At 56.5% G+C, this 20,204-nt stretch overlaps 1 protein-coding gene across 2 annotated transcripts; it reads right to left on the bottom strand.

Moving 5' to 3' along the window:
• Window positions 1-1,698: 1,698 nt before the first annotated feature.
• SNX33 (sorting nexin 33) lies at window positions 1,699-16,806 on the bottom strand. 2 transcript variants are annotated; one of them, XM_033852023.2, is made up of 3 exons: window positions 13,049-16,806; window positions 6,761-6,966; window positions 1,699-2,228 (listed from the first exon to the last, which is right to left on the bottom strand). In XM_033852023.2, the coding sequence occupies exons 1-3, from the start codon at window positions 14,517-14,519 to the stop codon at window positions 2,208-2,210; spliced, it is 1,698 nt and encodes a 565-aa protein (XP_033707914.1). In that variant the 5' UTR covers window positions 14,520-16,806; the 3' UTR covers window positions 1,699-2,207. The 2 variants fall into 2 exon arrangements, with proteins under 2 accessions (XP_033707914.1, XP_033707913.1); XM_033852022.2 differs by having other exon boundaries at window positions 1,699-6,966; window positions 13,049-16,804.
• Between the last annotated feature and the right edge of the window lie 3,398 nt (window positions 16,807-20,204).

The following is a 20,204-nucleotide window of genomic DNA, read 5'->3' as shown; positions in this document are numbered from 1 at the left end:
TCCTGACTCACTCTCTTCCTTCCCCAGAATCCTGCCTCTGACCCCAGCTCCCTGCCCTTGGCCTCATCTGTCCAGCCGCCTCCACCGCAGCCGGATCCTGCTCGCACACTCCAGCCTGAGGCCCTACAGAAAATTAGCATCGCATATTTGCTCGATGCTCTCTATGGGCCAAGCCCTCTGCCCTTCCACCTGCTGCCTTGAAGGCACGCAGCCACCTCCACCCAATGCCCACCAGCTACCCCCACTGCCCACTCCCCTCAATGCCCGGCACTCCTGCAGTCGCTCTACAGCAGGACGGTTGCCCCCACCCTGCCCAGCCTGCCAGCCTTGGAAGGGTGGCCTGGTGCAGTGGGAACAGCACAGCTCTGTGTCCAGGCAGAATCAGCCCTACCACTGAGCAGCTGCACGATCTCACACAGGTGACTCAGTGCCCCTGAGTCTCCGTGTGCTGTAAAATATTGGCAGTAGCTCTCACCTTCCAGACTGCTGTGACCAGTGAGCTAACTCATGGGAGGTACTTAGCCCAATGCCCAGCACAGAGCAGCACACGGTCGCTGTTGCGCACTCGGGCCCAGCCCTGACATCCACCCACCGTGTGGCCTTAGAGGGTTCATCCAATCAGTTTTCTCAACTCATTTAGTCGGGTAACAATATTCTTGGCCCTGCCTCTCTCAAGTGCTGCTCAGAGGCTGGTAATCCCAGCTACTCCTTACTGGGCACTTGCTATGTGCTCATATAACCCTCCTAACAGCCATCTGGAACTCCTGTTATAAATGGAGAAATGGAAGCATGGAACAGTTAAGAAACATCCCTAAAACAAGCAGGTGTAGAGAGGATTTGCACTGAGGCGCAGCCACTCGGGTCCTGCCTCTGAGGAGTGGAGGGAAAGGGGCTTTGCTGTCTGGGGGGCAGCAAAGGCTGTCTGCTGGAGCCTCATTCTACCCTCACTCAGAGCACTGCCTCCAAAATGGCAACAAAGGGAATAAGGTCAGCCTGGAAGAGGCTCCAGGTGCCTCCAGGCTCCAGCTAGCCTCCAGCTCCTACCTCAGGCATCAGCCATTTGCCTCCCAACACGGGTGGCCCAGGCCTGCGTACCACTCACAACGGCTCGGTTACTCTACACGTCCCTCGCTGGGCCCCATTTCCTGGCCTGCAAAATGATGTTGATAATCTCTTGCATACAGGGTGGTTGTGCAATACTGGCCATCCAGTGTCCACCACAGTGCCACTTGCACTGGGGGAGGTAGAAGCCCCCGAGGCTGGAGATCCAGGGGGATTGGAGACTTGGACCCCTTCCCAGGTAGAACCTGACCTCAGGAGACACAGGGTTACACAGGGTAAGCAGCCTCCCAGAGCGCCTTGTGCTTGAGCGTGCGGTGGAGGCTGTGGAATGATTGTGCCAGCCCCTTGAGGTTCCCTGAGGCCCACAGGGGCAATTGAGGGAATCTGGAGTGCCCCAAACTGAGAAAAGGCCAGACCCACAGAGGCTTAAGGGTGGGGATCAAAGGAGCAGGTGGTGGGAAGGCAGGAGGTAGGGGAAAATGACCAAAGGGTCCAATGCTAACCTAGGACCATGGTGGGCACCACAGGCCCAGTGCCAGGGTCCAGGAGCCCTGCGAGAACCCACAACAATGTTTGCAGCCAAGGGGTAAAAAAAATAGCAGAACACCAAAAGGCAAAAGAAAGAAAAGACAAAAATCAAAATGAAGAAAATTTAATTAAATATCTACAAGACATTGTCAAGTAATTAACAGAACCCAGCTCAAGTAGGTATATGTGAACGACCTTTAATGTGGAATGCCGGCAAATTTTCATGAGTGATAGGATGAGGGAATTCAGCTTCTAAAATTCAAAGTGCCAGGGGCCTGCGTAGGGTCTTCAAATGTACCATCCCCAAAACTTACATGCCTCCCTGGGGAAGGGAGGGGTCCCCAAATTGACGCCAGATTACTTTTCTGTCAGGTGGGTTAATGAGAAAGCAAAAGAGAAAGTCAGGTCAGTTACAGGAAAGTGAAGTGATGTTCCTCGCACACGTTCATTTGTAATCGGAGACCCTGAGTCACTGCAGACGTCACTGTGCAATGCTGCCCTCAGCCTCTTCATCCCTGGGGGGCTGGCGGGGCTCACCGGACCCTCAAAGCCCCTGCACATTTCAGCAGTTGGTTTGCCAGCCTCCCATTCTTTCACAACTCTGGAGCGAAGATCTGCTACCCCTTCTTCCTCCAGACCTACGTGAGTTAATCAAGGTGACTTTAGGGAATGAAGCCAGAGCGCTGGGCTCAAGCCCAGCCCCACCTCGGCCCCACTGTGTGATCCTAAGCAGTTCCCATCCTCCCTGTGGCCAAGCCTCAGTCTCTCTGTCTGTGAAATGGAATAATAATGCCTACCAGGGCTGCCATGCGGACCAAGGAGGCCACAGCTGTGAAACAGACTGGACTGCATCGGGATTTGACTAACAAAACCAAACCAAAGGAAAAAAGCTTTGTTGAACCCGGGAGTGGGGTTTCACAATCGACCCTTCTGAGCTATGTCTGGGGAGGTGAATTTTTATGTTTCCTCATGGTCTTTTTGCCAGGGTTCATCATCTCCTCTTGCCCCAAACAGCGTAAGGAGGTACCAGAGCCGCAGTGGTGGGGAAGCAGATTGGGGTGGGCTGGGGGTGGGTGAGGGAGCCAAGCTGGCTTGGCTCCTGGAGGACTGAGTCAGCGGGCAGGCAGGCAGGGCGGGCCCAGTCCTCGAAGGCTTGGGGAGGAGATGGTGCAGGAATGTTCCTCCCGCCCAGGCCTGGGCCCTGCCCACCACATTCTGGCTCCTGCTCTCTGATGCTGCAGCCTCAGCTCTGGCTCCGAGGATGGGAGATGCTTGGAGCTTTGTTGAGTAGGTTCAGCCAGGGGCCTTCAGAGGCAGTCTGGCCCTGGGGACTGACCCAGGGGTGGGCAAGGCCAGGCCAGAGCCTGATGGGAATTGGGCTCTGACCCTAGAGCAGACCCACGCCCCACTGGGTGATGCAGCCAAAGGCCACCGCTCACTAAACCTCAAGTTTCCCGTCTCTGCAACGAGGAACTGAACTTGGTGGTGTCAGATGAGGGATGATCGTGGCTGGCTCCCCCAGGAGGCGGTGCAGGTGGAGTCCAAGAGCATCTACATCTGTGACACATTGGCCATGTGCATGTGTGACTTCACGGCCGCGTGTGTCTGAGTGTGTGTGTCGCTATGTGAGTGTATGACCATGCACAGTACTATGGTATGGCTGTGAGTGACGACGTGGCTGAGACTGACAACATGTATGTGGGCGTGGACGAGCGTGGACGTGGCTGTGAAGGTGTGACAGTCTGTGGCACTGTGGCTGGGAGTGCAGTTGTGCAAGCACATGACCGTGCATACGTGTGTGAGTGTGGAGCCTGGTGTGACCTGTGTGCCGCACGCAGGTTGTGTGGCTCTGTCTGCTTTGGGTTGGGCAACTGCGTCTGTGACCAGGCCTGGCTCTGCTACAGCCGTGGCACAGCTGTGGCATGGTGGTTCATGGCACTCCTGTGTCCAGGAAGCAATAGGATGCAGAATCTGAGGGCTGCCTCCATCCCCAACCCCCATATGTGGCCACAAAGCAGACTCCTTTCCTGGGCTGGGCCAAGACTGGGGATCAGAGGTCCCCCACCCCCCAGCTCCAGGTCCTGGTAGTTGCCCAGGGCAGAAAGAGAAGCCTTGTTTTCCACCCGCCTCAGGGAGGAAACTGGAGGCAGCTGGGCTCAGCTCAGTCTGGAACATCTGCCTGGCATGAGACTGAGGCCAGCCCGCAGGCCCAGCCACCACCAGGATACCCCCACACACACACTGGTCCCCAGTCCCCTGCCGAAAGAGGCTCCGGCCAGCCCAGACAAATCTCAAATTCCCCCAACACTCAAACCCACACAGAGATAGAAAGAAACCAGAGAGAAGGGCTGTGACGTCCTCACTTCCCATCACATGTATGTCTGTCCCTGCCTAGAGCCCTCAGGATGCCTGGAAGAGGACTGGCCCATCCCCAGACTTCACGTTCTGATGCTTTTCCTAGGCACAAGCCCCTCCTGAGAAAAGCGTCAGACCAACCTCTCACCCGGAGGATGGAAGGCATGGGAGGTGGCCCCCCGCTCAAGAAAGAGACACAAGAGGGCAATACTATTCCCAGGGCAAGAAGAGTGAACAGGGGACTTTCCAGGCACTGTGTGTTGAGAAGAGCATTCCCACCGCCCCAGCGCTGACTGGGCCTGGGAAGGAGACCCCCACCGCTCTGCCCATGGTCAGAGCGCTCACTGCAGAAGGCCGCAGTGAGGTTGGAGTGGGGAAGAGGTTAAGGGTGGGAAGGTCCTCGGATGTGTTGGAAAATGAACGAAGGAGGGCAGGGAGGAGAGAAAGGAAAATTCCACAGAAAGTCCCAAATCTGACCTAATTTTGACCCAGGGCCAGGGGCCCATTCCAGAAGTTCCTCTGAGGACTCTCTGCCCTGAACAGGGAGCCTCTGCTGCCCCTTCCCCACTGCACCTGCCACCCCTTACTCTACCTCACTGCCATGAGCTCCTCTGCCCCCAGCCCGGCCAAAGCCTCCCCTGATGTCCAGACCCCAGCAGCCCTCCCTCCACCAAGTCCCCATTGCCCCAAGAGAACCGCGGCCCCCCAGCCCTCCTCTTTCCCGTGTGCAAACAGATTCCTGTTCATCCTGCCTGGGACACCCCCAAGGGCACGGCTGGGGGGTCCACCTCAGTTTCCAACTGGGCAGCCACAGCAGGCCTGGGCAGCCTGGACTGGACGGCTTGGGGAAGGACACAGGTTCTGAGACCCACCCCCTCCCCTGGACTGGGGCTTTCCTGGGGGCAAGGCTGGGACATGCCCTCCCGGGGAGAGGAACCCCCTATCGATTAGACTGTCCCTTCCTCACGTGACCTTCAGTCCTAGATCACAGAGCAGCAGAGCCAAACCCCTGGCAAGACTCCACCCATTTGAGAGATGAGGACAGTGAGGTCTGGGAAGGGTATGCATCCAGCTGGGGTCCAGGGCCACCCAGAGGTACCCAGCTAGCTCCTGCCTCCAGCACCGTCCTCCCCCCAGCTTCTGAGGTTCTGGGGTAAATGTTGTGCCCATCACGACCTCAGAATCTGGTCCAGTCGCTCCCAGGGACAATTAGGGCTGTATCCTTCCCCACCCCCTCATCCCCCGCTGGGATCCAAATAAGGAGTCATATTTTTGTTATCTTAACTGTAAAAGGTTTATCAAGAAAACAAGAAAGAAAGAAGATTGAAGCAGCAGCAGCCAGGAACAGCCATGACCTCCTGGGGGGGGCCAGCAGTGGCACCTGTCAGTTCCCCCAACCCACTGCTGGACCACGCGCTGGCCTGGGGGTGTGGGGGGAGCCCCCTCGAGGATGTAAACATGGGTGGGAGACAGCACAATCCCACCAGGACCTGAACCGGCATCACAGTGAGGCTGGCTGTGGGCAGGTGGGCCGAGGATCCCTGGGGTGGTGGGTAAGTTGGCCCCTGGGAGCCTGAGGCCCAAGCCTGCTTGGAGTGTGGGAGCTATTGCTGGTGAACTCAAATACCCGGTAACTTCTGGGTGTCCCCTCCAGAAAGGTGCCACCAGGGTCCTGGGATCCGAGGCTTGCCTTAGCACCTTGAGCCCAGGGCAAAGATGCTGCATGGTCCCCTAACCAAGGGGTGAGGGAGCGCAGCTGGTGAAGGGGAGTCAGGAGGGAGTTGGCCTGCAGCCCCTCCTGTGGGCGGGGGGGGGGGCCGGGACAGGGGCATGGGAGCAAGGCAGATCCCTCCCCTCTGTCACACAAGGGGACACCACTGAGGGGTGCACCAGACTTGCTTGGGAGGGGCTTCCCTGGTGGCGCAGTGGTTGGGAGTCCGCCTGCCGATGCGGGGGGCGCGGGTTCGTGCCCCTGCCCGGGAGGATCCCGTGTGCCGCGGAGTGGCTAGGCCCATGAGCCGTGGCCGCTGGGCCTGCGCGTCCGGGGCCTGTGCTCCGTGGCAGGAGAGGCCACGGCAGTGAGGGGCACGTGTACCGCAAAAACAAACAAACAAACAAAAAACTTGCTTGGGAAAGGTAGAGGAGAGAAGACGGGGTCTTTCCATGCCTCCACAGCCTTGCCCATGCTGTTCTTCTCCTCTGAATGCCCTCCCCACCTACTGTCCCCACTTACTGTCCAGCAGGTCCTTGTCATTCTTCAAGACACTACGCCATGGAGTCATCCCTAACTGGCAGAATGAGTGGTCCCTTCTGCGAGCTATTTACCATCAATCTTTCTGTACTGCCTCTGCCTGTTTCTGGGTCTGACCCCCACCTCAACTGGGGACTCCCCAAGAGCAGGCGTGTCGCAGCCCTGGATGCCCAGTGTCTGACCCGGGGCCGCAGCAGGCCTGCGCGTCTGCTGAATGAACGAGGGGATGGTGGCCAGGTGAGCGAGCGCTATAGGCTCTAGGGGAGGCTAAGACCCTGGCCTGACCTCAAGTGACTGACCAGCAGCCCAGGCCTTGGCCTGGAGGGCTTCTGGCCCCATCCTCACCCCTGCTGTGCCCCTATCTCTAAGGGGTGGGGGACTTCCCCAGGGATATCCATGACTCCTCCAAAGCCCACCCCTGACCAGCCAGGCACTGCTGGTGTGGGAAGGTCTGGAGGGCAGCATGCATCGCAGCCACCAGGCCCCAGGGGCGGGGAGAGGACCAGGGACACGTGGTCAGAGGCTGTCATACATGTGCAGTGTCTTCTCCAGCTGCTGGCCTACCCGCTGGTAGAAGAGGATCTGCTGGCGCAGGTAGTTCTGCATCATGTGCTTGAAGTCGAGCTCGCGGCGCTGGTGGAAGTGGTTCATCTCAGCCTGCAGGGCGAAGCCCACCACGCGGCAGCGCCTGCGAATGCCATCTGCCTCGTCCTGTGCCATGCGGCCCTCGTCACTCATGCGCTGGCTCTCCTTCACCTTGGCGAAGGCACCTGGCACGGGCAGAGCAGAGGACAAGGACAAGTTAGGGCTCCGGGCTCCCCAGTTCGCTCCCTAACCCCACGGTGAGACCCGGGTCCAGGCAGACAATACCCTCATCGGCTGAACTCAGGCCTCGCTCTTGGACTCCACGGAGTCCAGACCCATGGTCCAGCCGCCTGGGTGTCTCCACCAGGATGTCCACCAAACCCTCACCTTCAGCACATCCTAAACCAGATGCACCATCTTCCCTCCAAACCTGTGGCGACGCCAGCAGCCCACACCTGACCTGCCCTGCCAGCTGATTGATTTCTAGGACCAGGCCGTCCCCACCCACCACAGGCCTCGTCACCCCTCACGCTGGCTCCCCATTCACCTCCAACATCACCTCCTCCGGGAAGCCTTCCCTGCAGCCCCAGTACATCAGGTGCCTCCCAGTGCTCTCGGGTGCCCTGGGCTTCCCTCTGCTACAGCTCTTACCACCCTGTGGTTTCTCTGACCGCTTCCTTCTGGGCTGTGAGCTCAATGTCTCTAGCATCCAGAACAAAGCCTAGCCCACAGCCGATCCTGGTATGTGTCTGCTAAGCTGATTCAACCTCACTGGACTGCTACCATAGGCCCCTCATGGGCCTCCCCACCTCAGTCTCAGCCTCTGAGAGGTTCTCCATACCCACAGCTCCAAGCCTCCCCTGGCTTCCTTCTGCCTGCAGAGCTAGGTCCCCCATTCTCCTGGCCTGTGAGGCCCTCTGGGAGTTGACCCCTGCGCCCGTTCCACGCTGACCCCACGTTCATCAAATTCAGCTTTCTTTCCTACCTTCCTATCTCTGCCCCCTGGATCCCTACGCATAATGCAAGGCTCTGACGGGGTGCCGCTTCTACACGGAGCATCCCCCAGGCAGACCGCCTCCCTATCTCAGCTCACCAGGGCTCTCCCCACCCCCATCACCCAGCCGATTCTAAAACAGAGCCTCAAAAGCCACCTGGAGTTTTCCTTTGTGTGTGTCTCCCCACATATAGGCCCTGCTCCCTCCTCACCCCAGCCCCCAGGGGACTAGAGGAAGCCATTATAATAACCAGGTGGCAGATGGGGGGGGTCAGGGGATGAACCTGGGGAAGGGACCCAATTTGGAAGAATGGGAATGAATCAACAAGCACTTGGTGAAAGAATGTCAGCTCTGAATTAACAGCACTTGACTGATTCCATGCTGAAGCCGGCGGGGGCAGTTGCTGAGGCGGTGAGGCAGTCTCCCTGCGCCTGGCAGGTACTCCTCGCAGGGCTGTAGGGAATCCACTGTGTGAAGAAGATTAAGGAGGTGGGAGGGGTTGGCACGGAGGACAGCACACTCCCCGAGCGCTTCAAAAGCATCCACTGCACACAAGTAACACGCTCGTTTTTCATGTTTCCCACCTCTCCCTTAAGGAGGTCTCTCGTGGACCTTTGAAACGTATTCTTTTTACTCCAAGCTGTTCAAATGCATCCAGGATGCATTTACGGAGCGTCTACCACAGGCTGGAAATAACTCTGAATGCCTTTAGAAGGAGCAGCACCTATATTAGATGGCAAGTGTGTGGCTAACTGGCAAAGAGCGGCATTTCGGGCGGACAGACTCAAATTTGGAGCGTTTCCAGGGCTGCTCACACAGCACCTAAAAGAACTCTGCAGTCCCCAGCTCCAGCCCACTCAGTCCTTTTGCCACCTTCCTTGAACCACTTCTCGCCTCCTGTTCCATACCGACTGCCCAGGTCTGGGCAGCAGGAGAGGGATCACCCCAAGGCCCAAGAGGAGGACCCCTTGAGAGGCTTCGGAGCTGGAGTGGCCCTAGAGACTAGCTGTCCAACACCCACATCCACCCCTCACTCTCCACCCCCACACTGTGCAGAGGAAACTCAGGACCCGGCAGGAGGGCACTTGCCGAGGGGCTCGCGGCCTCTTTCCTGCTCCAAAAGTGGGGGATGCCTGGCCCAGAGGCATCCCTGCACAGCTGGGGGTAGACACCACTTCTACTGCAAGGAGCCTAGGCCAGGTCCCCCAGGCATACGTGTGGGGCATCCAGACAATGGACTTAGGAATTTGAGAAGGTCCCAAGGGGTAAAAAGAACCATAGGAAGCAAAGTAGGAAAGAGCAGGACAAAGAAACTAGAGTCAGGCTTCAGCAAAGGGCACCTACTAGCCTGGATTCCACCTTCCTGAGAAAGTCTGGGTGCGTTGGGGGTGGACTTGCATTTAAGAAAGCTTTTCTTGCCCATGGGCTTAGAGGAAGGAAACTGAGGCCCAGATAATAGGAATGAATCTATTGCAATTGCTAGGTATCCGCAGACAGGCAGGGAGCCAGAGATGGGGGGCAAAGGCTGTGGGGGAAGGGGGAGGCCCCACCCTGCTCCCTGTCACCCCTCCACCCTGTGACTCCGATGTGGGACTGGGACCAGCTAACACTAATGCACCCCAGAGACAGACTGGGACTCAGGACTCAGGCCTGTCTCCCGTCACCTGACACATTCCACCTAGGACTCAACCTGAGAACTGAGGGCCCAGGGGCACCTCCTAACCTGGCAGTTGTCCTGTAGGCTGGGTCCCAGGAACAGGGAAAGGAGGGTTGGAGCTTCAGAGCCCCAGGGTCCCAGGCATATCCCCTAAACTGCCACCTTAATCTATCTTGTCCCTACCTCTTGGAGGTAGTTACCACCCACCCTAGGTTGAGGGCAGGAGGTCTGAGTCCTAGTCCCACTGTGTCACCTCCAACAAGGGCTACAGGCCTCCCCACTGTCAAATGGGACACACGTTGGACTAGATGTGATGCTGCTGACAATTGCTCACAGCGGAACAGCGCTTTAGAGTTTCCACATCAGTAAAATGGGATGATAATAGTACCCACCCTATAGGTATACCTGAGTTTAACTGAACTAATATGTTTAAAGTACTTAGGATGGCACCTGACAGAGTAAGAGCTCCCCTCGCAACTATGTGCGAACTGCTTTTCAGTCCCAGCCAAGACCCAGCTGGTGGTGGCTCCTGGTGATACAATTCTTTGTTCATCAGCGCCTAGGAGGGGAGGTAGAGGGAGGGCTAGATGATGGCCCACAGCATAGAGGCTGGACCCACTTATTCCCCCAGGCAAGAACTTGGTCCTGCAAAAGGGCCACTTTGCCTTGGCCAACCTGAGAGCTCCATGGCCCCTCCACGCATGCTCTGTGGTCCAGGGCCTGCCTCCAGCCTGCGGAGGATGCCAGCTCAGTTGGTGCTAGAACACCCAACCCCCTCCCTGCTCCCTCCCCTTCTGGCTTGTCTACCCCCGGCACCCATCCCTTAGGGAGTTCCCTCCGCTATCTGTCTGGCACAGTAGAAACAGCCTGGCTGTGGAGTCAGAGACACCTGGGCTCCAGTTCCTGCTCTGATTATCATTCCTCCTCACTGCCCCTCATCTGAAAACAGAGGGAACCACACCAGTCTCCGCAGCTTGTGATGAGTCTTAGGACCGAGCCCTGCCCTGGCTGGCTCTCAGGCAGGGGCCCTGGACAGTCACTGTTGCCCCTTGTTGTCCCAGGGTAACTATTACTAAGGCTCTCTTTCACCCCCAAGATTGCCCTGGTTTGGATGGTAAATTACATGGTTGCCCTTCTCTTAGGAGACCCCTAAAGTGAGCTCCAGGGGCTGGGCCAGTGGGCAGACAGGCTGCACCTCAGTGCCAACCAGGTTCCATGGCCCATTTTCCTAAGTTTTCTGAGGCGAGGAAGCTCTTTCAGGGTCACCTCAGAGGCAACATTTGTCCAAATCCTGGTCTCCTGACCTCTCCTAGGCCTCCCATCTCCTTCCCTCCAAGGCCTGTCCCACATGCTTGCCATCTTTCAGATGTATGAACAGGCTGGACAGAATCCTGGGGACCCAGGGCCCAATTTTCTTTCTCCTTCCTCTGTGAAAGGGCTCCATCCACAGGGCCAACATGGGATCCCCCCTCCCCCCATCAGGCTGTGGTTCCCCCAATTCTGTCTCAGCCAGATTCCAAGCCCCCCTCCCTAACTTGCCCCACCACGGGCCTAGGAGTGGCAGTGCAGAGCCCAGAAGGGGGAAGAGTAAGCCCAAAAGAACTTGGCTTATTGGGGAGGGGTCCTCCAGGTCTGGGAAGGTGGGGCAGCCTCTGCCTGAGGTTGAACACATCACCCCAGGCCCCTCACCTTAGAAACACCTCCAGTGGAAACTCAGAAGTGGCCTCTCTCAGCTCTGTCTCCCTGCCCCAGGGTCAGAAAGGCCAGTCTGGCTTTACTCCCTCCTGCTTCAGTGGGAGCCTGGGAGTATGAGTATGGGGTTGCCTTCCTGCCCCCTGCTCTGCCCTGGGTGAGGGTCCCCAGACACTGCATGGGGGCAGCTGTTTAATCACTATGTCCCTGCTTCCCCCCATCCTGCTGCCCACACAGGAACATGCCATCCAAGGAGCTGGTTGAACCAGCTTTCCCAGGCCGTAGCACAGCAGTGAGCGTGGCTCCACTTCCGCACAGGGTGACGCCTGCCCCAGTGGGCCCCAGCCACCAGCCCTGCCCAATCCCTGCCCAGAGCTCAGAGCCAGATCTAAGGCATCACTCTGTCCTCGACCAGACCCTCCCCAGGAGTCTCTCCCCTACCCACCCCTTTGAAGGCCTAAGAGCTCACTGTGTCCGCCCTCCCTTGTCTTACAGATCGGGAAACTAACTCCCAGAGAGGGGAAAGCACTTCCCAGGGACACACAGCAAACTGGGGGCAGAGCCAAGACCAGAACTCAGGCCTCATGTCTCCTGAAGCTGAAAGAAGGGAAGGAGGAAGAGAGGAATGTGGAGAAGAGAAAAAAACGGCAGAGGAGAAGGAGGAAGAGAAAGTGAGGGAAGAAAGGAGGCTGGGAGCTGGAGAAGTTCTAGAAGTTAACCTCCTGGTAAAGGAGAACAAGGCGGGTTTACTCCAGACTCTCCTGGGGACCAGGTAGTGTGGTGGTGTTTGCTGTCCCCCAGGCAGTCCAGAGGCCTGCCTCCTGGCCTCACCCAGAGGAAAACTCCCCACCAAGCCAGGCCTGACCTCAGGGCCTAGGGGCCTGGGAGCCAGCCCCACGCCCTGCAGACGTTCTTCCTTAGTTACCAAGCAGCCCTGGGGAGGACCACACCTCTCTCCTGCCCTGCCTGTAGTCCCCAAGACTCAGCCACCTGCCGGGTCAGCTCCTGACTCACTGCTCAGGCAAGAAGAGAAGCCAGGCTGGGGAAGGGGGAATTGGATGGACCATGGGGGTAGTGCCCTGGACCCCCGCTTCCTCCCCCAACCCAGCCCGGCTGCCCCTAGGTGACCCGGCTATGAGTCACTTCCCTGGAAGTTCCTTGACAGCCCCACAGTAACAAGGACCCATCCTGTCCCTCCCGTAGGGAGGGGGCCGTGAGAACTGAACACATGGCTGGGCTTGGGAGGTGGCCGAGATGGATGTGTCCTTGGGGAGGTGCAGGAGGAAGGGGCAGCCCCAGCTGGGCCATGGACTCCTTGTGCAAGCACCATTCTGTGGACGCAGCTTCTTCATCTGCAAAATAGGGGCAGCCACCCTCCAGAACACAGATAGGGAGGGAGCTCACAGATAGGATATGCAGCGGTGAGAACAGCCTCTGCAGCTGCAAAGGCAGGGAGGCAAGCTTGTGACAAGTGGGAAGACAGGCTACACTCTGTGCTCCTGTTATCTGGGTCTGTGTCCATGACCCCTTGCGGGCTCCTCAAGGGCAAGTCCTGGGCCCCAGTCAGCTCCGTGTTCCCAGACCCCAGCCTGATATCTTGAAGGGCTCAAAGCATGATGGGTAAATGAGTAAATGAGACAGAAACAGAGAAAACGAATGAATGAATGAACGAACGAACAGACAACAAGAAGGTAAGCAGTGAACTCCATGAGGACAGGGATCAGACCTGCCCATAATAATATCCCTGCACCTAGAATAGCACCTGCCACCTGGTAGGTGCTCTACACACTTGTTGAACGTATGAATGAGACACAGACAGAAATTCTAGCTGCACCGTTCTGCTCGGTCTAGGCCATCTTCATACCCCCAGTGCCCAGCAGAGTGCAGATGCTGTAAGGATCTCCAGTCCACACTGGCTCTTACCTTTCTGCAGGTGGATGATGTCGGGGAAGTTGGAGAGCAGGCCCTGGTAGAGAGACAGCGTGTCGAGCATCTGGAAGAGGTCGTTCTTGGGCTGCTCGGCAAACATCTCACCCACGGCTTCATAGGTACGGCCCGTGTGAGAAATGGCGCTGTTGAGGGCTTCGGAGCTGAAGGGGGGGTCCATCTGGAAGGCATGACTGATGGCCTGGAAGGCATTGCCCAGCTTCTGGAATTCCTTGCGGAAGCCCCCCACATGCTTGCGCACCAGCTCCGATGCTACGGTGCTGAGCTGCAGGACGCTGTCGTCCATCTTCTTGCTGAAGGCTTTGAAGGTGTCCACACGGTCCTCCACATCCTGCAGGTCCTGGTGCTCCGTGGGGATCTGGAAGGTGAGCAGGAAGCTGGCGCCCACCATCTCGTCCTTCTCGGCCCGGCGTTTGCCCATCTTCCACTGCTTGGCATCCAGGCAGCTAAGGAAATGTTGGAAGCCCTCGTACTGGGACAGCACGGGGTGGCTAGTCATGTGGTCCATCCAGAGGATGAGCCGCCGCTTCCGCTTCTCAATGAAGTCCTCCTCGAAGCGGCCTGTGGCCTGCTTCTCTGGCAGGTGGGGCACCGAGATGACAGTGAACTTGTGCAGCAGGCGGTTGTACAGCCAGTCGAAGTGTTTGTAGCGCCTGTAGACAGGGGAGCCAGCGTGTGTGGGTGTGAGCTTGTAGGAGATGTAGCTTTTGATGCCCTTGAATTTGGTCTGTTTGGTGGGGTCCTCCACGGAGCAGGCAAATGGGTGGGGGTTGGCCTTCCACTGGGGGCCGCGAGGGCCCATTTCAATGGAGTATGTCTCAGCGATCTTGGCCATCATGGGCACGTCACCCAGGATGAAGGCCTCCACGCCAGAGCGCACAAAGCACGAGAAACGGTTGAGGTTGCGTCCCACCACGCTGCCTCGCTTGGCAGATGCCAGGCTGTCCTGCCGCTCCAGGGGTGGCTTGGGCCGGAAGGCCGTGTGTTGGCTGGGGTAGGCACCAGGGTAGGAGAGGTTGAGTGGGGGGTGCCCGTTGGTGCCCAGCCCACCAGCCCGTGGCTCCTCCACCACTGTGCATCCATCATCCCAGTCATCCCAGTCATCATCATCGTCCTCCTCGAAACTACCCTGGTTTGAGAGGAAGCCACTGCCCCCCCCACTCCAGGAAGGGTCTGCCACGCTGGAGCCGTCGTATAAGCTCACCTGAGTGCCCAGAGAGCCTGCAGGACTGCTGGAGTAGTCGGCATGGTTGGAGCTGGTGCCAGAACGGATGATCTCCACGTAAGAGGCAGGGAAGAGCCCTGTCTCACCGCGGCTGTTCTGGCCCTGCAGCCATCCATCCAGCGAGGTCTCGCTGAAAACAACCAGGTCCTCATCCTGCTGGATGCTGATTTCCTCCTTGTTCTCGCTGCGGAAGTCATAGAGGGCTCGGCCTTTTAGTGCCATGTCTGGGCCAGTGGTAGAGAAAGATGAGGACAGAGTCCTGCCCAGAACTGGGGACACTTGCTAGGGTGTCCAAGAATGCACTAGCAACTCAAGGTCCGCCACAGCCCTCAGTCTCTCAGCCCCTACGGCGGGGTCTCAGCACCCACAGACGGTGTCCAGCCTCCCTCTCTTCAAAGCAATGTCCACGGCCCAGAAACAGGTCTCCCTGCACATGCCTGTGAGCAGGGAGAGCTCATGTCCATGGTCTTCCTCCCTTCCTTCCTCAGCCCCTAAAAGGGAGAGTCTCTCTTCCTCCCACTCCCAGAAGAAAAGTCAAGTGACTCGGAGAAGTCAGCTCTGAGAGGGCAAGAATTTGACACTCTCCACTGGAACAATGTTCTAAAATAGAAGAGAATCACTCAGAAACCACCGTCCCAGAAACCCCAGCAGCTCTGGCTCCCAGCTCCTTCTGGCTCCACAGGCCTTGGGAGGCTCTCACATTCCTCTGTAGATCTGCTCCTTCCTCCTTCCTCCTCCTCTTCCTGGGCCACTGGGTTTTCAAAAATCCAGAAAATCCAAGAGGGGCAAGGAGAAAAGCAGCAGCCTCCTGAATCGAATCCAAGGGTGGATGTGTCCGGCTTCACAACGAGCCAGGCCGGGAAAACAAGGACTGAGGCTTACACAACAGGCCGCCAACGCTTCGACCCCGGCGGCCCGGCCCGGCCCGGCCCCCAGCCCCCAGCCGGCTGGGGCGCCCTCTCCCCGCCCCCAAGTGACCGGCCCCCGCCCCGGGGAAAGGAGGGGACGCGACGAGGCGCTCGGGCGACTTCTGGCCACTAGCTGAGTGGCCTCTTTTGTTTGCCTAATTTCTCAGCAGTTTCTGAGCCTGAAGCTGACCCAGATCTGAGTCCAAGGACCTCCGGCCAAAGGTAACCCCGCGGTAACCGGTCCCCGCACGCGGGACGTGGACCCCCACCCTTCGCGTGCACGCACACACTCAACAGGAGTTTGAAGAGTGAGCTCTGGAGAGCAGATGGCCCGGCCGACTGTCCGTCCTCCGCTCTGCCCCGCGGGGTCCCGCCGGTGGGCGGCGGGCTGCGCCCCCAGCCCGCCTTCCTCTCCAGCGTTCGCAGCCCCTCTGCGCCGCCAGTGAGAAGCCAGCTCCAAAACAACAACAAAAAAGGCGATTCCGGGAGGTGGCGTCCCGAGGAAGGAAGGAATAGCCGACGGGGGGGAGGTGAGGCGGGGGGGAGGTGAGGGGTGGGGAGAGGGAGGGAGAAGGACAAGCAGGCTGGGGAATTGGGCGAACTCCACAGCACTTCCGTGCGTCCTGGCTGGCCGCGGACTGCCCGGCTCCGCCCTCCCACTGGCCTGGGGCGCAGGAGCCGGGGCTCCCGCCTACTCCTCGCTTTTCCTTCTGGCAGTCACCCTCACTCACTTGCGCTGAGATCTGGATGCGAGAGAGAAAGGAGACGGTCGGGGAATAGGGCCAGCCCGTCCGCCCTGGCTGGGAGACACCTCTCACCCCGAGGGGCTTAAGCGCCGAGGGACGGAGCTCTGCGGCCGCCGCCTCGCCTCCTCGCCTCCTGGGCTCCGTCACCCTCCTGCCTTTTCCGCGACGCAAGTGAGGCAAACTCCTAAAGTTTGTGAAGTGCGGTGCTTACAAGGAGGGCGCCGGAGCCGGGACCCCGAAGAGAGGGTGGAGGAAGTGCGTGGAGACCCGCAGACGCCCCCCTCTCGTTCCCCTGCCCCCCATCCCAGCTCCTTGGGAGGGAAACGGGGCCGTGGCGCCGCCCGGGGATTGCTCTCTGGAGGGGGCCCCAGAGCCAGCGGCGCCCTCCTGGAAGAAGCCTGAGAAGGTTTGGATAGTTTAGATACGGGCTGCTGCGGGTCCTAGTACCCTAGCCAGACAAGGCCAGGAGCACCCCTGTCTTGGGCGACTTCCTTCGGGGCGGGGGAAGACAAGACTCTACATCTGTAACGACGGTAACAAGACCCGGCAGGATCGGGTTCCGTTTCGCTTCGTGCGGCGGCCGGCGGAGACTGGATGTCCTGTCTTTGCCGGCAGCACCCAGGAGAGAGGAGTGGTCGGGGTAGGGTTCCGGGAAGAGGTAAAGGGGACTTGACCCTGGGCATTGATTCTGCCAGGCACTGTGCTGGGCACTGGAGATTACAGTACAACAAGGCAGTCGGAGAGTTTGACACCCTCTTGTCAAATGACAAGTCCACCCTCTTGTTCTTCATTCATTCATTCTGTCTCTCATTCATTCAACCTTCCACTCAAGGAAACATTAACTGAGTATTCTGTACCAGGCCCCTTGGTTTACAAAGATGAATAAGGCATTGTCCTTACCTACCAGAAGCTCAGATGTGTCAGGACAAGTAAAGAGATGTTCCCTGCCCGGTGAGACCAGTGCCATGAAATGTGAATGGGAGGGCACCTATTCCAGCCTGGGTTGAGCAAGGATCAAGGAAGGCTTTCTGGAGGAGGAGGTACCTAAGGTGAAGCAAAGGCTTTGGGCCCTACTCCCCTTCCTGGCTAAGCCCTGGAGCCTTGTCTACCGCTCTAACTAGAACTTCCTTCCCCCTCATTCTCATTCCTCCCACTTGTTGCAGATGAACTGGCACAAGGTAGCACTATAAAGGTGGGCACCTTAGGCTGTTTTGAGGGGTGTAATTTGCATGCCTCTGGCTCCAAAAACCAATTTCACTGATGCAGTGAGTAGATCCAATTCCCTAGGCAGAGCTGGCATTTGGCCAGGATACAGGCTTATGTCCAAACCCCAGAAGCCCAGGTATTAACTTACACAGAGAAATTCAACTGTCAGACCCAAATATTTGTATCAATAGATCAAGGCAGTTTGGGCTGCTTCTTAGGAAGCCCGGTTACCAGAAGTTTAGCGCAGGGAACCTGGAAACCCCAGGAGGGGAAGAAAGGATGGTATAAGTCTCTCAGCCAAGAAGCCTTGAGATCTTGTCTCCCGCCATAGGGGCGGTCTTGATTCTAAGGACTCAGTTCAGCCTAGTATCTTCAGGACCAGAGCCTGAATATGTTTCCCCAGCTGCTTTGGGGCACCCCTTTTCTTTGATCTTCTGTTCGCAGAGCCTCTCTCCAAGCTGGATTTAAGAGTAGCAGCTATTTCCTTAGTGCTTGCTGAGTGCTAGACTCCTGTAAACATTTTACCTTTATTAGCTCACTTAATACAATTGATGGGATCTCTGCTCACCCAGCTAGGGGCCTAGTGTAGCCCCACCCCACTGAGGGGCCCACAGCCACCACCCTGGTGGTCTTTAGTTGGTTCCCAAATACTTCAGTCACATATTTATGCATATTTACACCTTGGATTTACTCTCATATCTGTTCAGGGGCGGAGGGAGGGTGGTTTCTATCTCACAGTGGCCACCTTATTTCCAGGTTCTTGGGGGAAACTCATTCTGCAGCTTCACAGGGATTTCCAGAACCTATATCTTCTATTTCCAACCCTCTTCAAATCTCTGGGTAACAGGGCCCGCAGTTACTTATCTCAGGCAACTGCACTAACTTTTGTGGTTCCCTACACCCTGCCCATGCCTTTGGAAAAAGTCCCTTTATTAAATTCTCCTCACATTACTCTAATTGGAGTGTGTTCTCTCTTTCCTGATGGGACCCTGATTTGGACACAGGAAACAGCATCCATCCCCCATCCAGATAGCTAACTTTCCTCCTTTAGGAAAGGAATCAGCAAGGGAGAACTGTGGCCAGTGGTTTCCAGGCTGACTCCACTGGTGGCAGCGTGGTGGACACACTGGACTATTACTATAGTGATGCAGACAAGAGATGATGAGGGCCTGACGTAGGGCAGGGGTAATGGGCTGGGGAGAAGTAAATTTGAGATTCTATGGGGGTAGAACAGACTGGAATGACAACCAACAAGATGTAGGTATTGAGGGAAAAGTCAACCCACATCTTTAGAACATAGATTCTCAACTCCACTTTCCCACCAGCTATTTCCCCATTTATGTGCTCACCTTTGCAGCAAATTCCTCAAAATAGCCATCTCTACTAGTTGCCTGCAACATCTTACCTCCCTTTCTCTTCTTAAACCCCTCTAGCTATTCTTTCACCCTCACACTCCACTGAAACTATGCTTATCAAAGTCATCAGTGACCTGATGGCTATTCTCAGCCCTCCTCTTAGCCTCTCAGTAGCATTTGACCAGGTTGATCACTGCTTCCCCCTGGATACACTGTCTTCACTTGCACTGGGGAGACCATACTCTCCCGGTTTCCCTTCTACTACACTGGTTCATCCGCTTCTCTCCAATAATTCTTTTCTTTTTTTAAGATTTATTTATTGGATGCTTTTGGGGTCTTCGCAGACCAGGGCTTGAACCCCTGTCCCCTGCATTGGCAGGAGGATGCTTAACCACTGCGCCACCAGGGCAGCCCCTCTCCAATAATTCTTAACACTAGAGTGACTATTAGTTAAGTGGTTCTCTTGTCTTTTTCTCTCTATATTCACTTCTTTGACGATCTCACCCAGGCTCATGGCATCCAACACCATCTTTCTACCAATAATACCCAAATTTTAAATCACCAGCCCAGGCCTTTCTCTAAAATACCAGACTCAGGGAATTCCCTGGTGGTCCAGTGGTTAGGACTCCGCACTTCCATTGCAGGGGGCACAGGTTCAGTCGGGGAACTCAGATCCTGCATGCCGCAAGGTTTGGCCAAAAATAGCAAAGTAAAAATAAAAAATAAAATACCAGACTCACATATCTTTCTCCTTGACATCTCCCTTTGAATGTCTAATAGACACCTCCAACCGAACATGTCCAAAATTGAATTTCTAATCTTGCCCCCCAAATCTGACCTATTTGGCAGCCTTCCCCATCTCAGGTGATGAGTACTTTCTTCCACTTGCTTAGGTCCCAAACTGGAGCCATCCTTTGACCCTCTCCTTATTCTGGGACTCCTCTCTCATTGGCATCTCACAGCTGCTTTCCTGGTCCCAGCTACCACCTTTCTTGCGTGCACCACCACAACAGCTTCCTAATGGCCTCTATGTTTCCAGCCCTGCCTCCTGAGAATATGTCTATTCTCAACACAGCAGTCAGAGCGATCCTTTTAAAACATGTTAGATGTCAATTCTCGGCTCAAGACCCTTCAGTGTCCTCATCTCACTTAACCTAAAAACCAAAGTCCTTAAAAGAGCCTATGGGGCCTCTGCTATCTGAGCCCCCTTTCCTCACCCCCTAGAGCACTCTGCTCCAACCAAGATGGCTTCGTTATTCTTCTTCTGATATGCCAGGCACATTCCTGTCTTAAGGCATTTGCACTCACTGTTTCCTCTTCCTGAAATGTTCTTCCCCTACATATCCACATGGCTAACCCCCTATGAAATATCACCTTCTCAGTAAGACCTACCCTGACATGTCCTGCTTAAAATTACAGCCCATCCTCATCCCAAGCTCTCCTATATCCTGCTCAGTTTTGTTTCATGACACTTATCACCTGCTAACATATATAGTTTACTTATTATGTTTATTGTCTGGGGAGAAGGAAGTTAACCAAGAGTCCTCCTGCAGACACATTGAGCAAGAGCTGAAGATAGAAGGGAGCGAGGCTGGGGGAGTATGAAGGGTGGGGATAAAGTGCAAACTGGGAAAAGGTATTTGCACCATAGATAACTGATTAAGGATTAATATCCAGAACATACAAAGTACA

Source organism: Tursiops truncatus, chromosome 2 (genome assembly GCF_011762595.2).
Source record: "Tursiops truncatus isolate mTurTru1 chromosome 2, mTurTru1.mat.Y, whole genome shotgun sequence".
NCBI classification, from domain to species: domain Eukaryota; kingdom Metazoa; phylum Chordata; class Mammalia; order Artiodactyla; family Delphinidae; genus Tursiops; species Tursiops truncatus.
Note: the sequence above shows the minus strand (reverse complement) of the source record. Positions and strands in the feature narration are given on the sequence as shown.